The sequence below is a fragment of the Lampetra fluviatilis genome, chromosome 77, assembly GCF_964198595.1.
Source record: "Lampetra fluviatilis chromosome 77, kcLamFluv1.1, whole genome shotgun sequence".
NCBI classification, from domain to species: Eukaryota; Metazoa; Chordata; class Hyperoartia; order Petromyzontiformes; family Petromyzontidae; genus Lampetra; species Lampetra fluviatilis.
In genome coordinates, this window is record NC_136351.1 from 1,201,428 (window position 1) to 1,215,662 (window position 14,235).

The following is a 14,235-nucleotide window of genomic DNA, read 5'->3' on the forward strand; positions in this document are numbered from 1 at the left end:
CCGAGGAACACCGCTCCCCGAGGAACACCGCTCCCCGAGGAACACCGCTCCCCGAGGAACACCGCTCCCCGAGGAACACCGCTCCCCGAGGAACACCGCTCCCCGAGGAACACCGCTCCCCGAGGAACACCGCTCCCCGAGGAACACCGCTCCCCGAGGAACACCGCTCCCCGATGAACACCGCTCCCCGATGAACACTGCAACTGCACCTTTATATGCAAAACATCACGGCCACATTTCGCAATCCTGCAAGCTCATTGCCAAGCACCTGCGCTGGGGTTTACCCACAGGCAGCAGCAGCAGCAGGCGGAGTGTTGACTTAGCACTGAGAGTGAATGGAACCGCTCATTGGGTGACTCATCCCATTCGCTGCGTTACTGTCACGGCTGCCAGCGTTCGTCCCGCCCTGGAAAATCCGGTTTTGAAAAGCGACCGAACGTGCCAGCCTCGCCAGGAATGCGACGAGAACAGGTTTGGGTGCCTCTCACTCAAATCCTCGACACAACAACAACAGCAGCAGCAGCAGCAACACCAAAGACAAAGATCCCCCGTGTAGCCTTAACACGCTGTTGGGGGCAAGTCCCGCTAGTAGCGAGCGGCACCGACGAAGGCTACCGGCGCCGTGGCACACAATGCAGCTTGGGCGGCCAACACCACTCATTTGAGGCTGAGTCGACCTAGGGGAGGCCCGGGAACCGGTTCAGTTAATCGTCACTACTGCTACTGCTGCTGCTAGGGTGGTCGTGGCCGGGAATCGAACTCGGGTCGCCGGATTCGGAGCGCAGCGCGTGAACCGTGTGCACATTCCGACTCGCCCACTCGCGACATCGCAGACGCGAGCGGCGCGGCTCCAGGCGCCGTCTGGCTGCTGGGCAGGCGAGGAGTTGCGCAACGGCTGATGTTGTTATTTGCGCAACCACGTTTCATCGCGACTCTCTTGAATTGTTCATAATATAGGTTATTGGGTCAGATCGCCTAAGTATAAATTGTGGATTCACTCTTCAACACACCGGTGGGCTGAAGTAGTACACTACACTATACACTACACTACACACTGCATTACATTACACACTACACTATACACTACACGATACACTACACTATTCACTACACTATACACTACACGATAGTACAATACACTATACACTACACTATACACTACACACTACACTATACACTACACTATACACTACAATATAGTACAATACACTACACTATACACTACACTACACTCTACACTATACACTACACTATACACTACACTAGTAACTATTTGGCGTTTTGTTTACGTGACAAGTCGCTGATTGATTGGCCGTGTCGGGTGGTGGAGGTCGACACCTTCATACTGACGCGACACAAAACACCTTCATTGTGATTAATATTTGTCTCGAAAGCCCGCTGCGTGTTAAAGTGTCTTGTTGACGCGCGCGTGTGTGTACACGTGTGCTCTGTGTGTGTGTACACGTGTTCTCTGTGTGTGTGTGTACACGTGTTCTCTGTGTGTGTGTGTACACGTGTTCTCTGTATGTGTGTACACACGTGTTCTCTGTGTGTGTACACACGTGTTGTGTGTGTGTGTACAATTGTCCCGTGTCTGTGTGTGGACACGTGTTGTGCGTGTTCTGTGTGTCTGTGTGTGTGTACACGTGTTCTCTGTGTGTGTGTACACGTGTTCTCTGTGTGTGTGTATACATGTGTTCTCTGTGTGTGTACACGTGGTGTGTGTGTACACGTGGTGTGTATGTGTACACGTGTTCTCTGTATGTGTGTATACACGTGTGCTCTGTGTGTGTGTATACACGTGTGCTCTGTGTGTGTACACGTCTTCTCTGTGTGTGTGTACACGTGTTCTCTGTATGTGTGTACACACGTGTTCTCTGTGTGTGTACACACGTGTTGTGTGTGTGTGTACACGTGCTGTGCGTGTGTGTACAATTGTCCCGTGTCTGTGTGTGGACACGTGTTGTGCGTGTTCTGTGTGTCTGTGTGTGTGTGTACACGTGTTCTCTGTATGTGTGTACACGTGTTCTCTGTGTGTGTATACACGTGTTCTCTGTGTGTGTACACGTGGTGTGTGTGTGTGTACACGTGTTCTCTGTGTGTGTGTACACGTGGTGTGTGTGTACACGTGTTCTCTGTATGTGTGTATACACGTGTTCTCTGTGTGTATGTACACGTGTTGTGTGTGTGTACACGTGTTGTGTGTGTGTACACGTGTTCTCTGTGTGTGTGTACACGTGGTGTGTGTGTACACGTGTTCTCTGTGTGTGTGTACACGTGGTGTGTGTACACGTGTTCTCTGTGTGTGTGTACACGTGTCCCGCTCAGGGCCAAAACAAGTGACGATTGTCTGAACCGGTCCTGACCCTCCCCTAGGTCGACTCAGACCTAGGGTATAGGCTGGTGCGGTGTGTAGTGAACATCACCACTCATGGGGGAGACAAAGGTGGCCGGACGTGGTGCTGGCCACCCACCCCATCGTGTGCAGTGCCAGCCTTCATTGGTGCTGCTACTCGCTCGGAGCACTTAGCGGGTGAAGATTGTGACAGCCTCTACGGGGGGTCTTAGTTCGTCTGTCTTTGTGTACACGTGCTCCACGTGATCACAGCACACAGAATACGAATATGTATTTATACTGCAGGAGGAATCCGATGAGCTATAAAGCTCTTTTTGTTTTACAGATGTCCGGTCGGGCCGGGTAAGAACGTTACAACAACACTCACTGCTCAAACGTGATATTAGTGCAAAGTCCAAGAAAGGTGAACTAATCACCCAAGTACACACACACACCCAACTAAACCATCCCCATCCTACCAGGCAAAGCCCACTGAGGCGTTCACTTATTTTCCAGAAGCCACCCGGCTATCATAAATCATAGCCCATCATTTGGACATTAATAGCAGCAAAATGACGTCAATAATCGCAATGCATGTTTCTCAATGTGGAGGGGAATGTGGCTGTATCCGGCACGCATCTTCTGCTTCAGAATATTTATTGACGGACGGTGATTGATGTTCAAGTGAGGAAACGAGGTGGTTATTCCGAAACGTTGGTCCTGCTATGGCAAAGGCTTTGTCACCCATCCCAAGTCTTGTTCTGGAGATAGTTAAACGTGCAGTTAGATGGACGCCCTTAGGTTCCTTGGATTTGACAATGGGGGTCAACGAAATTCGCAAAGTGAAGCGCAGATTTGCCAATCAATATTTCACGGATGCACAGGGCCCAATGTAAGACGTCATCTCGCATCGAGTGACGAGAGAGCGACATTCTAATGATGAACGCGATCTCACAATATCCCCACGCGAACGTCGACGTTTCGCTCGCTGATCCACAGCACCCACCACCGTGGTCGCGTCGTTCACCAGGAGCCCTGGACCACGTGCCGTGACGTCAAGGCGCGACCGCGCACGTGGTTCTCGTTGAATAATTACGGCTCATTGGCGATCGTTGATTGGCTGCGAATGTCAAGTTCGCGCGAGTGTAATAGGGTGACTGGTGAGTGATTGGTGAAGAGAGAGGATGAGTGTCCCTTCATTATGTTCAGGTGTTGAGACGAAAAGAAGCGACAATTATTTTATTGTTTTAACACAACTCCTGGCAACAAAACACAGGGGTTGTGTCGAGATGGTCAAACACCAAATAGGCAACACACCGATTGGCGAGGCGTCGTCAAAGCCATTCCCATCTGTGGGACAGCGCGTGCACTCTCAGCGCATGTTTGTACCGCGAGCAGAACGCGTGGCTAATGCGGACCTCAGGTAGCCTTGTAGTCGCCACTAAGTGGCGGTGACGTCACCACGACGCTTGTGCCAGGCCATGTGCACCTTGAGGCCACGTGAAGTGTCGAACGCCCGCTGGCAGGAGGTCACGACCCTGCGCACGGCACAAGGTTACTACTCATTTGAGGCTGAGTCGACCTAGGGTAAGCCGAGGACCCGGTTCAGATAATCGTCACTGGTGTTGGTCGTGAGCGGGACACGTGTACACAAACACACACAACTCGTGTACACACACAGAGAACACATGTACACACACACACAGATAACGCGTGTACACACACAGAACACGTGTACACACACACACAGAACACGCCTACGACCGAGGGGAGGCTGAGTTGGTTTCAGATCATCGCCATCACTGGGGTGGGTTGGTGGCCGTGAACGGGAATCAAAACTCGGGTTCGTAGCGCAGCGCTAGAATCACTGCACCCCCCCACCCCCCATCCCCCCCCCACCCCCCATCCCCCCACTCCCCACCTCCCCACCCCCCACCCCCGCAGGTGTAGGTGTGCACGCGGCAGCGCTCGTTGTGGGCGTGCCGGAGCCGCACCCCCTGGGAGCTTAAATAGCGGGGAGCGCGGGGCCCGCTGTGCTCACAGCCAGGCTCGCTACACTGCTGCTGCTCGCTCTCGCCACAGCCAGGCTCGCTCCACTGCTGCTGCTACCTCTGGTTACTTACCGGCGCCGCTGCTGCTGAATTTTGGTGAGTTTTAATGACGAATCTGCGTTCGCGCTGTGATGAGCGCAGCAACCGCGGTAACGCGAGACTGGGACGGACTGCAGGTTCCAGTTGTTATGGTTCGGAGGTGACCTGCGAACCAAAACGACTCGAACCTCGTAGGTTCAGGTTGTTGTCTGCTGCTATCAACAAACCCCAGGTGACTAATAAAGTCGCTCTAGTCGAGTCTGTGTTGCAGTCTGCATGCTGTTGTCTGCTGCTGTAAACAAACCCCACCACGCGAATAATACAATATTCGAGTTTGGTTCAAACGTTTAAATTTCGACGTTTCGTTTTAATCGGAGACTGAAATTAGATTGGGAACACGTGGATTGGAGAGAACAAGCAGGCTGGAGACCTCCTCGTCACCACATGGATCTCCATCCAGCAATGGATGGACCCTGGAGATGATGATTACCCCGAGAGAGAGAGAGGGGGAGGGCACCTCACGCGTTCACACTGTGACGAATATCCGAACGGGGTTCTCTCCTAGGTCGAAATATAAACGCAAACGGCAAGAATACCTCGTGTGGCCGTGTAATGGTCGCGAGTGACTCTCTTGGTGTCTCTGTCTGTGCCGTGTCTCTGTGTGGTGTCTGTGCGAGTGACTCTCTCGCTCTCTCTCGGTGTCTCTGTCTGTGCCGTGTCTGTGTGAGTGACTCTCTCTCGGTGTCTCTGTCTGTGCCGTGTCTCTGTGTGGTGTCTGTGCGAGTGACTCTCTCTCTCTCGGTGTCTCTGTCTGTGCCGTGTCTCTGTGTGAGTGACTCTCTCTAGGTGTCTCTGTCTGTGCCGTGTCTCTGTGTGGTGTCTGTGCGAGTGACTCTCTCTCTCTCGGTGTCTCTGTCTGTGCCGTGTCTGTGTGAGTGACTCTCTCTCGGTGTCTCTGTCTGTGTGGTGTCTGTGCGAGTGACTCTCTCGCTCTCTCTCGGTGTCTCTGTCTGTGCCGTGTCTCTGTGTGGTGTCTGTGCGAGTGACTCTCTCGCTCTCTCTTGGTGTCTCTGTCTGTGCCGTGTCTCCGTGTGAGTGACTCTCTCGGTGTCTCTGTCTGTGCCGTGTCTCTGTGTGGTGTCTGTGCGAGTGACTCTCTCGCTCTCTCTCGGTGTCTCTGTCTGTGCCGTGTCTCTGTGTGAGTGACTCTCTCTCGGTGTCTCTGTCTGTGCCGTGTCTCTGTGTGGTGTCTGTGCGAGTGACTCTCTCTCTCGGTGTCTCTGTCTGTGCCGTGTCTCTGTGTGAGTGACTCTCTCTCGGTGTCTCTGTCTGTTCCGTGTCTCTGTGTGGTGTCTGTGCGAGTGACTCTCTCGCTCTCTCTCGGTGTCTCTGTCTGTGCCGTGTCTCTGTGTGAGTGACACTCTCGGTGTCTCTGTCTGTGCCGTGTCTCTGTGTGAGTGACACTCTCGGTGTCTGTCTGTGCCGTGTCTCTGCGTGGTGTCTCTGCAGTGAGAGGAGGCTGCTCGCTCGTCATGGCTCGCCCTAGCTACGCTGTGGCGCTGCTGCTGCTGGCGGCAGTCGCCGTCCTGCACAGCTCCGTCGCCGGTAACGGAGGGGGGGGGGGATGAACACGGCGTGGTGGTGGTGGTGGAGATCTCACCCAGCCGGTATCACCGGTTTTCCGTACTTTTCCCGCACCTGGAGAAGTTTATTTTACATCTTTGTTCACTCTCGCTCTGCTGCACCGGAAAGTCCTCGCGCGCCGCTCCTGCAGGAATTGGTCGTGGGCCGCTTAACACAGCCCCTTGTCAGAACACACGCACAGAGGCGCGCGCGCACGCACACACACACAGACACACACACACGCTACTGTGTGTTTCACTTCTTTCGCACCGTACGTAACCAACCCTACGGTGCGGGGGTGGGGGGGGGACCACAACAAACTAAAAGCACAAAGCGGCTCTAAAGAAACGAGTTTTTCGACCTCGGCGATGCTTGGAAAGTGCACGGCTCCCAATGGCTTCCTATTATCAGAATGAAAAGCGTTCCAGACGGCCACAGAACCCGGTGCCCACCGCATTTGTTCGACCGCGAGCCGCTGAAGGTGGTGCTCTGAGACCCCACTCCACCACCTCCTGGCTCTTCCCCCACCCCTCCCCCTAGCGGTACCGGCGGCCGATTCGGCCGTGGTCCTGGCCGTGGTCAAGGTGCTGCTCAACTCTACGCGACCCTCGGACGAGAGCTTCCTGCTCGACCCCACGGTGCTGTGTGCACTGCGCCTGGCACCGGTGCACAACCTGCGCATGGAGCGCTCCTTCCTCAAGCAGCTGCTGGCGCGCCTCGCCGACCTGCACCTCGACCGCAGGTTCGCCGACCCCCCACCTCCACCTCCCCCCAAAGACAAAGATCCCCCGTATAGCCTTAACGGACTGTTGGGGCAAGTGCCGTTGGTGAGTGTCGGCGCTTAATGAATGCCGGCACTGGTACGCGAGGGGGTGGGTGGCCGGCAACCACACCCGGCCGCCTTTGTCTCCCCAGTGGCGATGATTGTACACGCCGCTCCACCCAGGTACTCGTTTGAGGCCGAGTCGACCTAGGGGAGGGCCAGGACCGGTTCAGAGAATCGTCACCCGGTGTTGGTGGCCGTGAGGTGAGAATCGGAACCTCCGGGTTCGCAGGGCAGCGTAGCGCCGACCGCCACCACTCCCAGGTTCCATTCGGTGTTTGAACTTCAAAACACAACCCCCGTTTGATTGCCAGAATGTGTAAAACCTCCTCTTACTTTTTGTCTGAGATCGTCTTCTCTTGTTGTCCTTCCCCCACACCTCTCAACTAACACGATTGGCTACGAATGGTGCGAAAGAAGTTGTACATGCAGACGCCGTTCTAACGCGGGGATGGGATTTTGTTGCACAGCTGCCCGGGGCAGGTGACCGACCCGGACGAGAGGTCCCAACGCGACGAGGCCGTCTCGTCGGGGCAGCTGGCGCTGGCGGTGCTGGCGCTGAGGGCCTCGTGCCTGCCCGTGGAGGCCATGCGCCTGGGCTGGGTCCGCGTCGACCTCCTCGGCATCCTGGACCAGCGGCTCGACGAGGAGCGGCGTAGCGTTGGTGCGACGTGGGGACACGCGGGGGGGGGGGGGGAGTGATGTAGTGGCGACGTAGTTGGGGTGACATCGCCGGGGGTGACGTCGCCGGGTCGTAGCGGTGGTTGTGGTGGTGGTGGCCGTTGTAGTGGTGGACCCCCCCCCCCCCCCCTCTGCGCTTTCTACCCTCAGCGCTGGCAGGGCGGCCTCTCACCACCTACTACCAGTACGCGCTCGCCACGCAGGCGCTGTGCATCCTCAACGCCAGCGTGGACCCCGACGCCGTGGAGAAGCTCACGAGCTGGGCCCTGCTCCAGGGCTCTGGCGACGGGCCCTACTCCATCGGTGAGCGAGTGACTCTGAGCGAGTGGCGAGTGACTCTGTGAGTGATTTTGAGCTGGGCCAATGCTGCAGGGCCTACAGGGGTCTGCGGACGAGCATCGCTCCGAGAGCGAGTGAGCGAGCGGCGAGTAATGTGCCAGGTGAGCGGCAGAGCAGCGGTCGGTGTGCACCGTGCTACGAACCCGGCCACACCGAGCTGGATGATCCCCATTCACGGAATGACCATCGGTGGTGCATCCGAACTGGTCCTGGGTGTTCCCGAGGTTCGTTTGGTCTTTAAATCCGTCACCTGCTGTGGTGTCTAATAAACATCACCACTGCGGAGTCGAAGGCAGCATGGCGTTGTGCTGGACTTGATAGGTGCTGCTACTTGCTCACGAGCCTCTGTAGGCGGTACGGGCGGTGATCTTTGCCTCTTCTGAGAGCAATACGGAGGGGCTGGACGAGCGAGGAGTGGGCGGCTGAGCGAGCATCGCCCCCCCCCCCCCCCCCCCCCCCAGACGAGGCATCCCAGGCGCTGGTGGCGCTGTCGTGCCTCAAGGGGACTCCGCTCCTGGGGCCCCCCACACTCGCCGCTGCCGTGGCCGCGGCCGCCCAGAGCCTCGCCACGCTGCTGCTGGGGCAGCGCTCGGGCAACGGAGCCATCGGCAACATCTACAGCACCGCCCTCGCCGTGCAGGTGGGGGGTGGGGGGCTGGTGGGATGGTGGGGGCTGGCTGGTGGGGGGGGGCTGGATGGTGGGGGGCTGTGGTCTCGGTGGATTGTCATTTGTCCAGTCACTGAGGATGGACATTCGTCCGCTGGGGGAAGGAAACGGCGAGGTGGCTCTTGTGAATAACGAATGAAGGGGGTGTGGGAGCGTGGTGGTGGTGAGTGAGCTCTACTCTCCATCGTGGGAAGCAAGGTATGGTGGTAGTGGCTTATGCCCCCACCACAAGTGAATATCAGTGGAGGAATGCAGGCAAAGCCGATTAGTTGGATGCCTTCTATGCCTCTGCTTGTTTGAAACGGCCAAAGCCAATACTATAACAACCCAGAGCCCTGGCGTATTCATTGCAAGTGCTTTATGAGACTCCGACTCTGCTCACAACAATTAAGTTCCTTCATGATGGTGGGCAGGTCCGGGTATATCGATATGGCCAGGAGTCAAAGCCGTTCCTTGTTCACCTTGGGTGCGACAGGGAAGTGTCCATGCTCCGACATTATTTAACGTTTTTTTTAGAACCACGTAGTTGAAGTGTTCTGTGGCTGTACTGGAGCAATTTCCATCTGGGACAAATACAATAGGAGGCTGATCGAATGCCCGGATGAGATCAAGAAATTGCTCCCTATTGGTCAACCATGTTATGTATGCTGATGAGCTGGTGATTTGCTGCTCACTCGGAGTTGGAGGTTCTCCTGCTTAACCTGGAGTGTGCCTCAGCTGCACCAAAGCTCGCGCCTCTTATTCGCAAAGTTAGCTACAATACGGTGCGGAAGAAGTTCAACATTCATACATAAGCACCTGCCTGGGTATTTTGTGCCATCAAACACTCCACCCACTCAACTCTCCATTTCAAGTTTCATTTATTAGGTATAGCCCTGTGAGCCATGCGGCTCTTAAGTCGGGTGCAACCGCAACAAACAAAATATGAACAGAGAACATCTTAAGGCGAAGACGCGTAACAGAAGCATCCTGGAATAAACCAGCAAAGATAAAAAAACGTATTAAAAGCTGTGTGCAAAAATCCCAATGTGGTGCAAGTCGGCTATAACAACCATGGGACAATTTGGATTAACCATATGTTTTCGAATCGCCAAAATGAAGCTATAAAAACAATGTAACAACAGTAATCATAGGAACTGATTCAAATTTAACAATAAACGATAAACCTAACATGTACGACCAAACTTGCAGCCATAGCTGGCAGCATGACACTCCCAGTGTATGATGTGTGAGTGTATGATGTGTGAGTTGGTGGTTGTGAGTGTATGATGTGTGAGTTTAGTGTCGGCTCCCTCTGCGCGCGCCTCTCGCCCCACCACAAGTGGCCCCGCCAGCCACTGGGAGCGCGCGCCTCAGGCGGTCATCTTTTTTTTTTCCATGACGCCCCCCCCCCCCCGCCCGGTTCCGTCCATATGTTATGGGGCAATTGTCCAGAGTTTTGCCATATTGGGCAGTGTGCTCATGACCAGCTCTGGTTTGACAGCAGAGGTCTCGCTCAGATTCAGTTGGGTGGTAATCTCTTTAAATTTGCTGCATAGCGCTGTGTGGAAGCTACCTGCCTGTAGCTTCCATATAAAAGTGGTACGCCCTCTCTTCTCTGTGCTTGAAAAACGTGGACCACCCCCCAATGGAAAATCCTATGCTGGTTGGACACATTTAGGCTGGCCTGCCTCCGATCCATCCAGGGTTTAACCAGGCTGGGTTGTCTGAACCGCTCGCATATCCTTGAAAGATTTGGACGGTCCCATTTGTGAGGTCCTCCGGCAGGCAAAGCTGCATTGGCTAGGCCGCTAGAGCATATAGCCCGCATGCCCATCCACTGCGTGCCCCAATCAGCTTCTGTTTCACTGGATAGAGGGGGCTAACCGGGCACTGCATAGGCTGACAGTAGAATGTGGAGCCGAGTGGACTTGCCGATAGTCGATACCAGCGGTGTCAAGATCGGCCTCTATGGAGGAGGCTTGTGTAGGATACGACTGGCCAACAACGGAGGGCAGAGGAGCGATGCTCGCAACGAGTGGAGCACTGGGGTGGCTAAAGCATAGTAGGGGCACAGGTGGTGCATCTGCAAATCGTCTCTGTCAATCCATGGCACCTGCTGGGTCTGTCCCGTGACCTCCTCCTCCTGCACCTAGCCTGGCACAGCAGTCAACCCATGGCACCTGCAGGGTCTGTCCCGTGACCTCCTCCTACACCTAGCCTGGCACTGCAGTCAAACACCCCCCTCCCCTCTTACCCCCACCAGGCCCTGCAGGCTGCCCAAGGGAGCGGGGTGAACGTGAGCGGCTGGGACGGAGGCAACGCCTCCCGCACCTTCCTCTTCGCCGCCGCCGTGGCCGGCGAGTTCAACGCCTCCCCGGGGGCCCTGGCCCAGCTGCTGCCCGCGCTGCTGGGCACCACCTACCTGGCCGTGCCGGGCATCACTTGCGTGGGTGACGACGGTGAGCGGACCTGGGTGGGGCCTACGTGGCACAATGTGGGGGGGGGTAGAGATGGTGAGGTGCGTGGCTGTGGTCAATGGTAGGTAATGCATAGGGACAATTGCCACTTGGGGTTGTAATTGGTGGTGGTGATCACCCTGCTGCGCCATGTGAATGGCGGTGGTCAACCTGCGGTGGCATGAGAGTTATTTTGTTCTCCTGCCGCTTGCTCTGCAGACAGCGTCCACGACCTGCACAGCGAGCTGACGCTGCGCACGCCCACCGGCAACTCTTCGTGGCCCATCGGAGTGACCTACACGGCCACCGACGGCCTGGGCCACACCTTCAACAACAGCGTCCACGTGACCGTGCCCAGCGGCTCCAACCTCCTGCGCGTGCTGGAGGCCGCCCAGGCACAGAACGCCCTCCAATTCAGGTGAGGGGGGGGGGAGTGGGGAAGGGGGAGGTGATGAGGTGTGGGAGGGAGGTGGTGAGGGGTGGGGGGAGGTAAGGCGATGGAGGTGGTGAGGTTGTTGTTGTTGTTGTTGGCGCGCAGCTTCAAGACCAAGTCGTCGAGCTTTGGGCCATACCTGGTGGAGGTGAATGGACTCGTGGCGGACTCTGCCCTGCACCAGTACTGGCAGCTGCTGGATGCTCCCAGCACCCCGCTGGACAAAGGTGAGGAGCCTTTGGCCGCCTCGGGACATGGGGGGGGGGGGGGGGGGGGGGGGGTGTCACCAGTTCGGGGTGGCACCGCGATAGCTGCCGTGAGGCCTCTAGCTGAGGGGGCAGCCCCAGTGGCAGCTGATTCCAGCCGCGTGCGACTCCAACGGAGTGCCGAGCGGCTTGAGCCGTGATGCCGTGAGATGTCGTCTCCCTCGCCTGGTGTGCAGGAGGTCTCGTGGGTTCCATCTCTGGATTTTGAGATTCTGCGTCTCCCTCCCCGTGGTTCAGACTCGACTTTTATTCGGGTCTGTTTTTATTTCCCACAATTTAGAATAGACGTGCGTTGTTTAGATGATTTGTCTGTTGCTACACACTTCCACAAGTATAAGCCACTTGGTTGAGCTATAATTTTGATAGCCACGTCGCTTCTGAAAAGGAGGCAATATCTCCGTGGGCTCTCTACCTGGTAAAATAAAAACGTTACATTGTTTAAACTAAGACTCCAGGACTGCCTGCGCTACCAACTGTGTGAACGGGGAGGCTCTCCCATCCCAAGCCACTACCCTCAAGTGTTTCGCTGTTGTGCTGATTGCTGAACTTTGTTTAGTGTGGGGGTTGTTGCTGCTTTGCTCATGTTTGAGAACCAACCCAGAGTCGATCGGAAAATGAGATTCTTCCTTTGTCTCCTGTCCTGGTGTCTCTCTTGCTCTCGAGTTGTCACCCGGCCACCTGAACACCAATCTCGCTCGCGCCCTCATTCACACTCCTCCTCCTACCCACCCAATCACTCGCCCACCCACTCACTCATTCACTCATTCAACCAGTTGCTCGCCATCTCGCTCACCCACACACAACCAAACTCGCTCACTCGCGCGAAATGAGACTCCTCCATCCTGCAAGTCAGGGTCGGGATCGAACTCACGACCTGCTGCCTACCAGGCGAGGTAGTTAACATCTCCTAGCCACCGTGATGATGAGTGACGCAAACTCAATATACAGCAGGTGTCAGGGTCGGGATCGAACTCACGACCTCCTGCCTACCAGGCGAGGTAGTTAACATCTCATAGCCACCGCGGCCCCCTTTTATTTTTCTTGGCTCGACCCGGATCACGTAACTAACCCCCCCCCCCCCCCGTCTGTGGTGCTGTGCGCAGGGCTGAGGGACTACATTGTGTCTGATGAACAACACGTGATCGCCAATCTCACCACGTGGTAGATGCAGCGTGGGGAGGGGGGGGCACGACGCCGGTCAACGTTCAACAGACGTCAGGAAACGGGGACGTGACGTGCGTGGCTCCCTCGCTCTGCCACGCCGCCGCGTCATCGTCGCTTCTCATCTCGACCATCCCAATGGCCCCCAGCTGTGCCCCCCCACACCCCCCGGTGGCAGCTGTCTCTGCTGCTGCTGCGAAGCGAACGTGGCAGTGGGAGCGTCATAATCGTAGCTGTGACGTCACCGTCATGATCGCAGCCGTGACGTCATCCTCGCTGTTATTAGCAGTGGGCCATGATCGGTCCACTGCTGTGAATTCCCCCCCCTCCCACCAACGCCAGCCTCACGATCTTGACGAGCTGCGACGTTCACATCCACAGATTATATTCGTACATGACGATGCGTGTGACGTAATAAAACATTAAAAGTTTGTGTCTACGCTGCAGCGTCATTCATGCGAGTGGCATCTCTGCAATAATAATTATACAGCTGTCAGAATCGCATGGTTTTTAGGGGGCTAAATCCTAATCGTGTCGCAACGTGGATGTCGTAAAATGGAAGAGAAAAAAAAATCCTCCCCAGAGAGTAAAACCCGATGAGCAGTAAACAAATGTGAGGAGTGTGGCACGAAGCCCCAAAGGGTTCGTCACACAAAATGTGAATTATTCTCAGGAGGATTTGACCCCCGAAACGGGGCCACGATCGCAGCGCGTTGAGAGACGCGGCTCTGCGCGCCGTGATGCTGCGGGAGACGTCGCAATAATAAATACACAGACACGAGGGCTGTCGCCAGATTTAGTTTTTGAAGGCCACGCGCGCGACTCGAGCGGTGGAACTTTCCCCGCGGTCCACGTGGAGCCTGGTGGGGAATCGCTTCACGCGTGGGGGTGGTGATGGTGGTCTGTGTGGAGTGGTGGTGGTGTGGGCCTGTGTGGAGTGGTGGTGGTGGTCTGTGGAGTGGTGGTGGTGGGGGTTTGTGTGGAGTGGTGGTGGTGTTGGGGGTGGTGGTGGTAGGGGTCTGTTTGGAGTGGGGGTGTTGGGGGTGGTGGTGGTGGTCTGTGTGGATTGGTGGTGGTGTTGGGGGTGGTGGTGGGGGTTGTTGGGGCTGTCTTGGGAGTCGAGGTGCGGCTCTCCGCTGCGCACTCCGCGTGGGGTCTCCATCTCGGCACGCGTGGACTCGCACGTGGAGAGGCATGCAACTCGCGCACAGACCCATAGTCACACGGAGATCTGTAGAAACCATCGACTCGCACAGAGATCCAGAGTCACGCGGGGGATCCATAGACTCCCACGTAGACCCTCATAGCGCCATAGACCCCCGGAGAGCCACGGACTTGGGTAGAGCCACAGATTCACATTGTGAGAGCCAGACTCGCAC

The 14,235-nt window shown here is 56.2% G+C and overlaps 1 protein-coding gene across 1 annotated transcript; it reads left to right on the forward strand.

Moving 5' to 3' along the window:
* The first annotated feature begins 876 nt into the window (after positions 1-876).
* Positions 877-13,251, forward strand: LOC144953500 (cobalamin binding intrinsic factor-like). The gene is made up of 11 exons (XM_078884044.1): positions 877-1,012; positions 4,280-4,482; positions 5,935-6,030; positions 6,589-6,790; positions 7,342-7,535; positions 7,703-7,855; positions 8,353-8,531; positions 10,804-10,999; positions 11,216-11,414; positions 11,535-11,656; positions 12,799-13,251. Exons 3-11 carry the CDS (start codon positions 5,958-5,960, stop codon positions 12,858-12,860), a joined length of 1,380 nt encoding a protein of 459 aa, XP_078740170.1. The 5' UTR covers positions 877-1,012; positions 4,280-4,482; positions 5,935-5,957; the 3' UTR covers positions 12,861-13,251.
* Positions 13,252-14,235: the final 984 nt, after the last annotated feature.

What these genes read in the sequence shown, in the direction of transcription:
- LOC144953500 (XM_078884044.1), top strand. Translation starts at nt 5,958, where the DNA reads ATGGCTCGCCCTAGCTACGCTGTGGCGCTGCTGCTGCTGGCGGCAGTC. An exon ending in GCACCGCCCTCGCCGTGCAG is followed by an intron (nt 8,532 to 10,803) that starts GTGGGGGGTGGG and finishes TACCCCCACCAG; the next exon opens with GCCCTGCAGGCTGCCCAAGG. An exon ending in CACTTGCGTGGGTGACGACG is followed by an intron (nt 11,000 to 11,215) that starts GTGAGCGGACCT and finishes CTTGCTCTGCAG; the next exon opens with ACAGCGTCCACGACCTGCAC.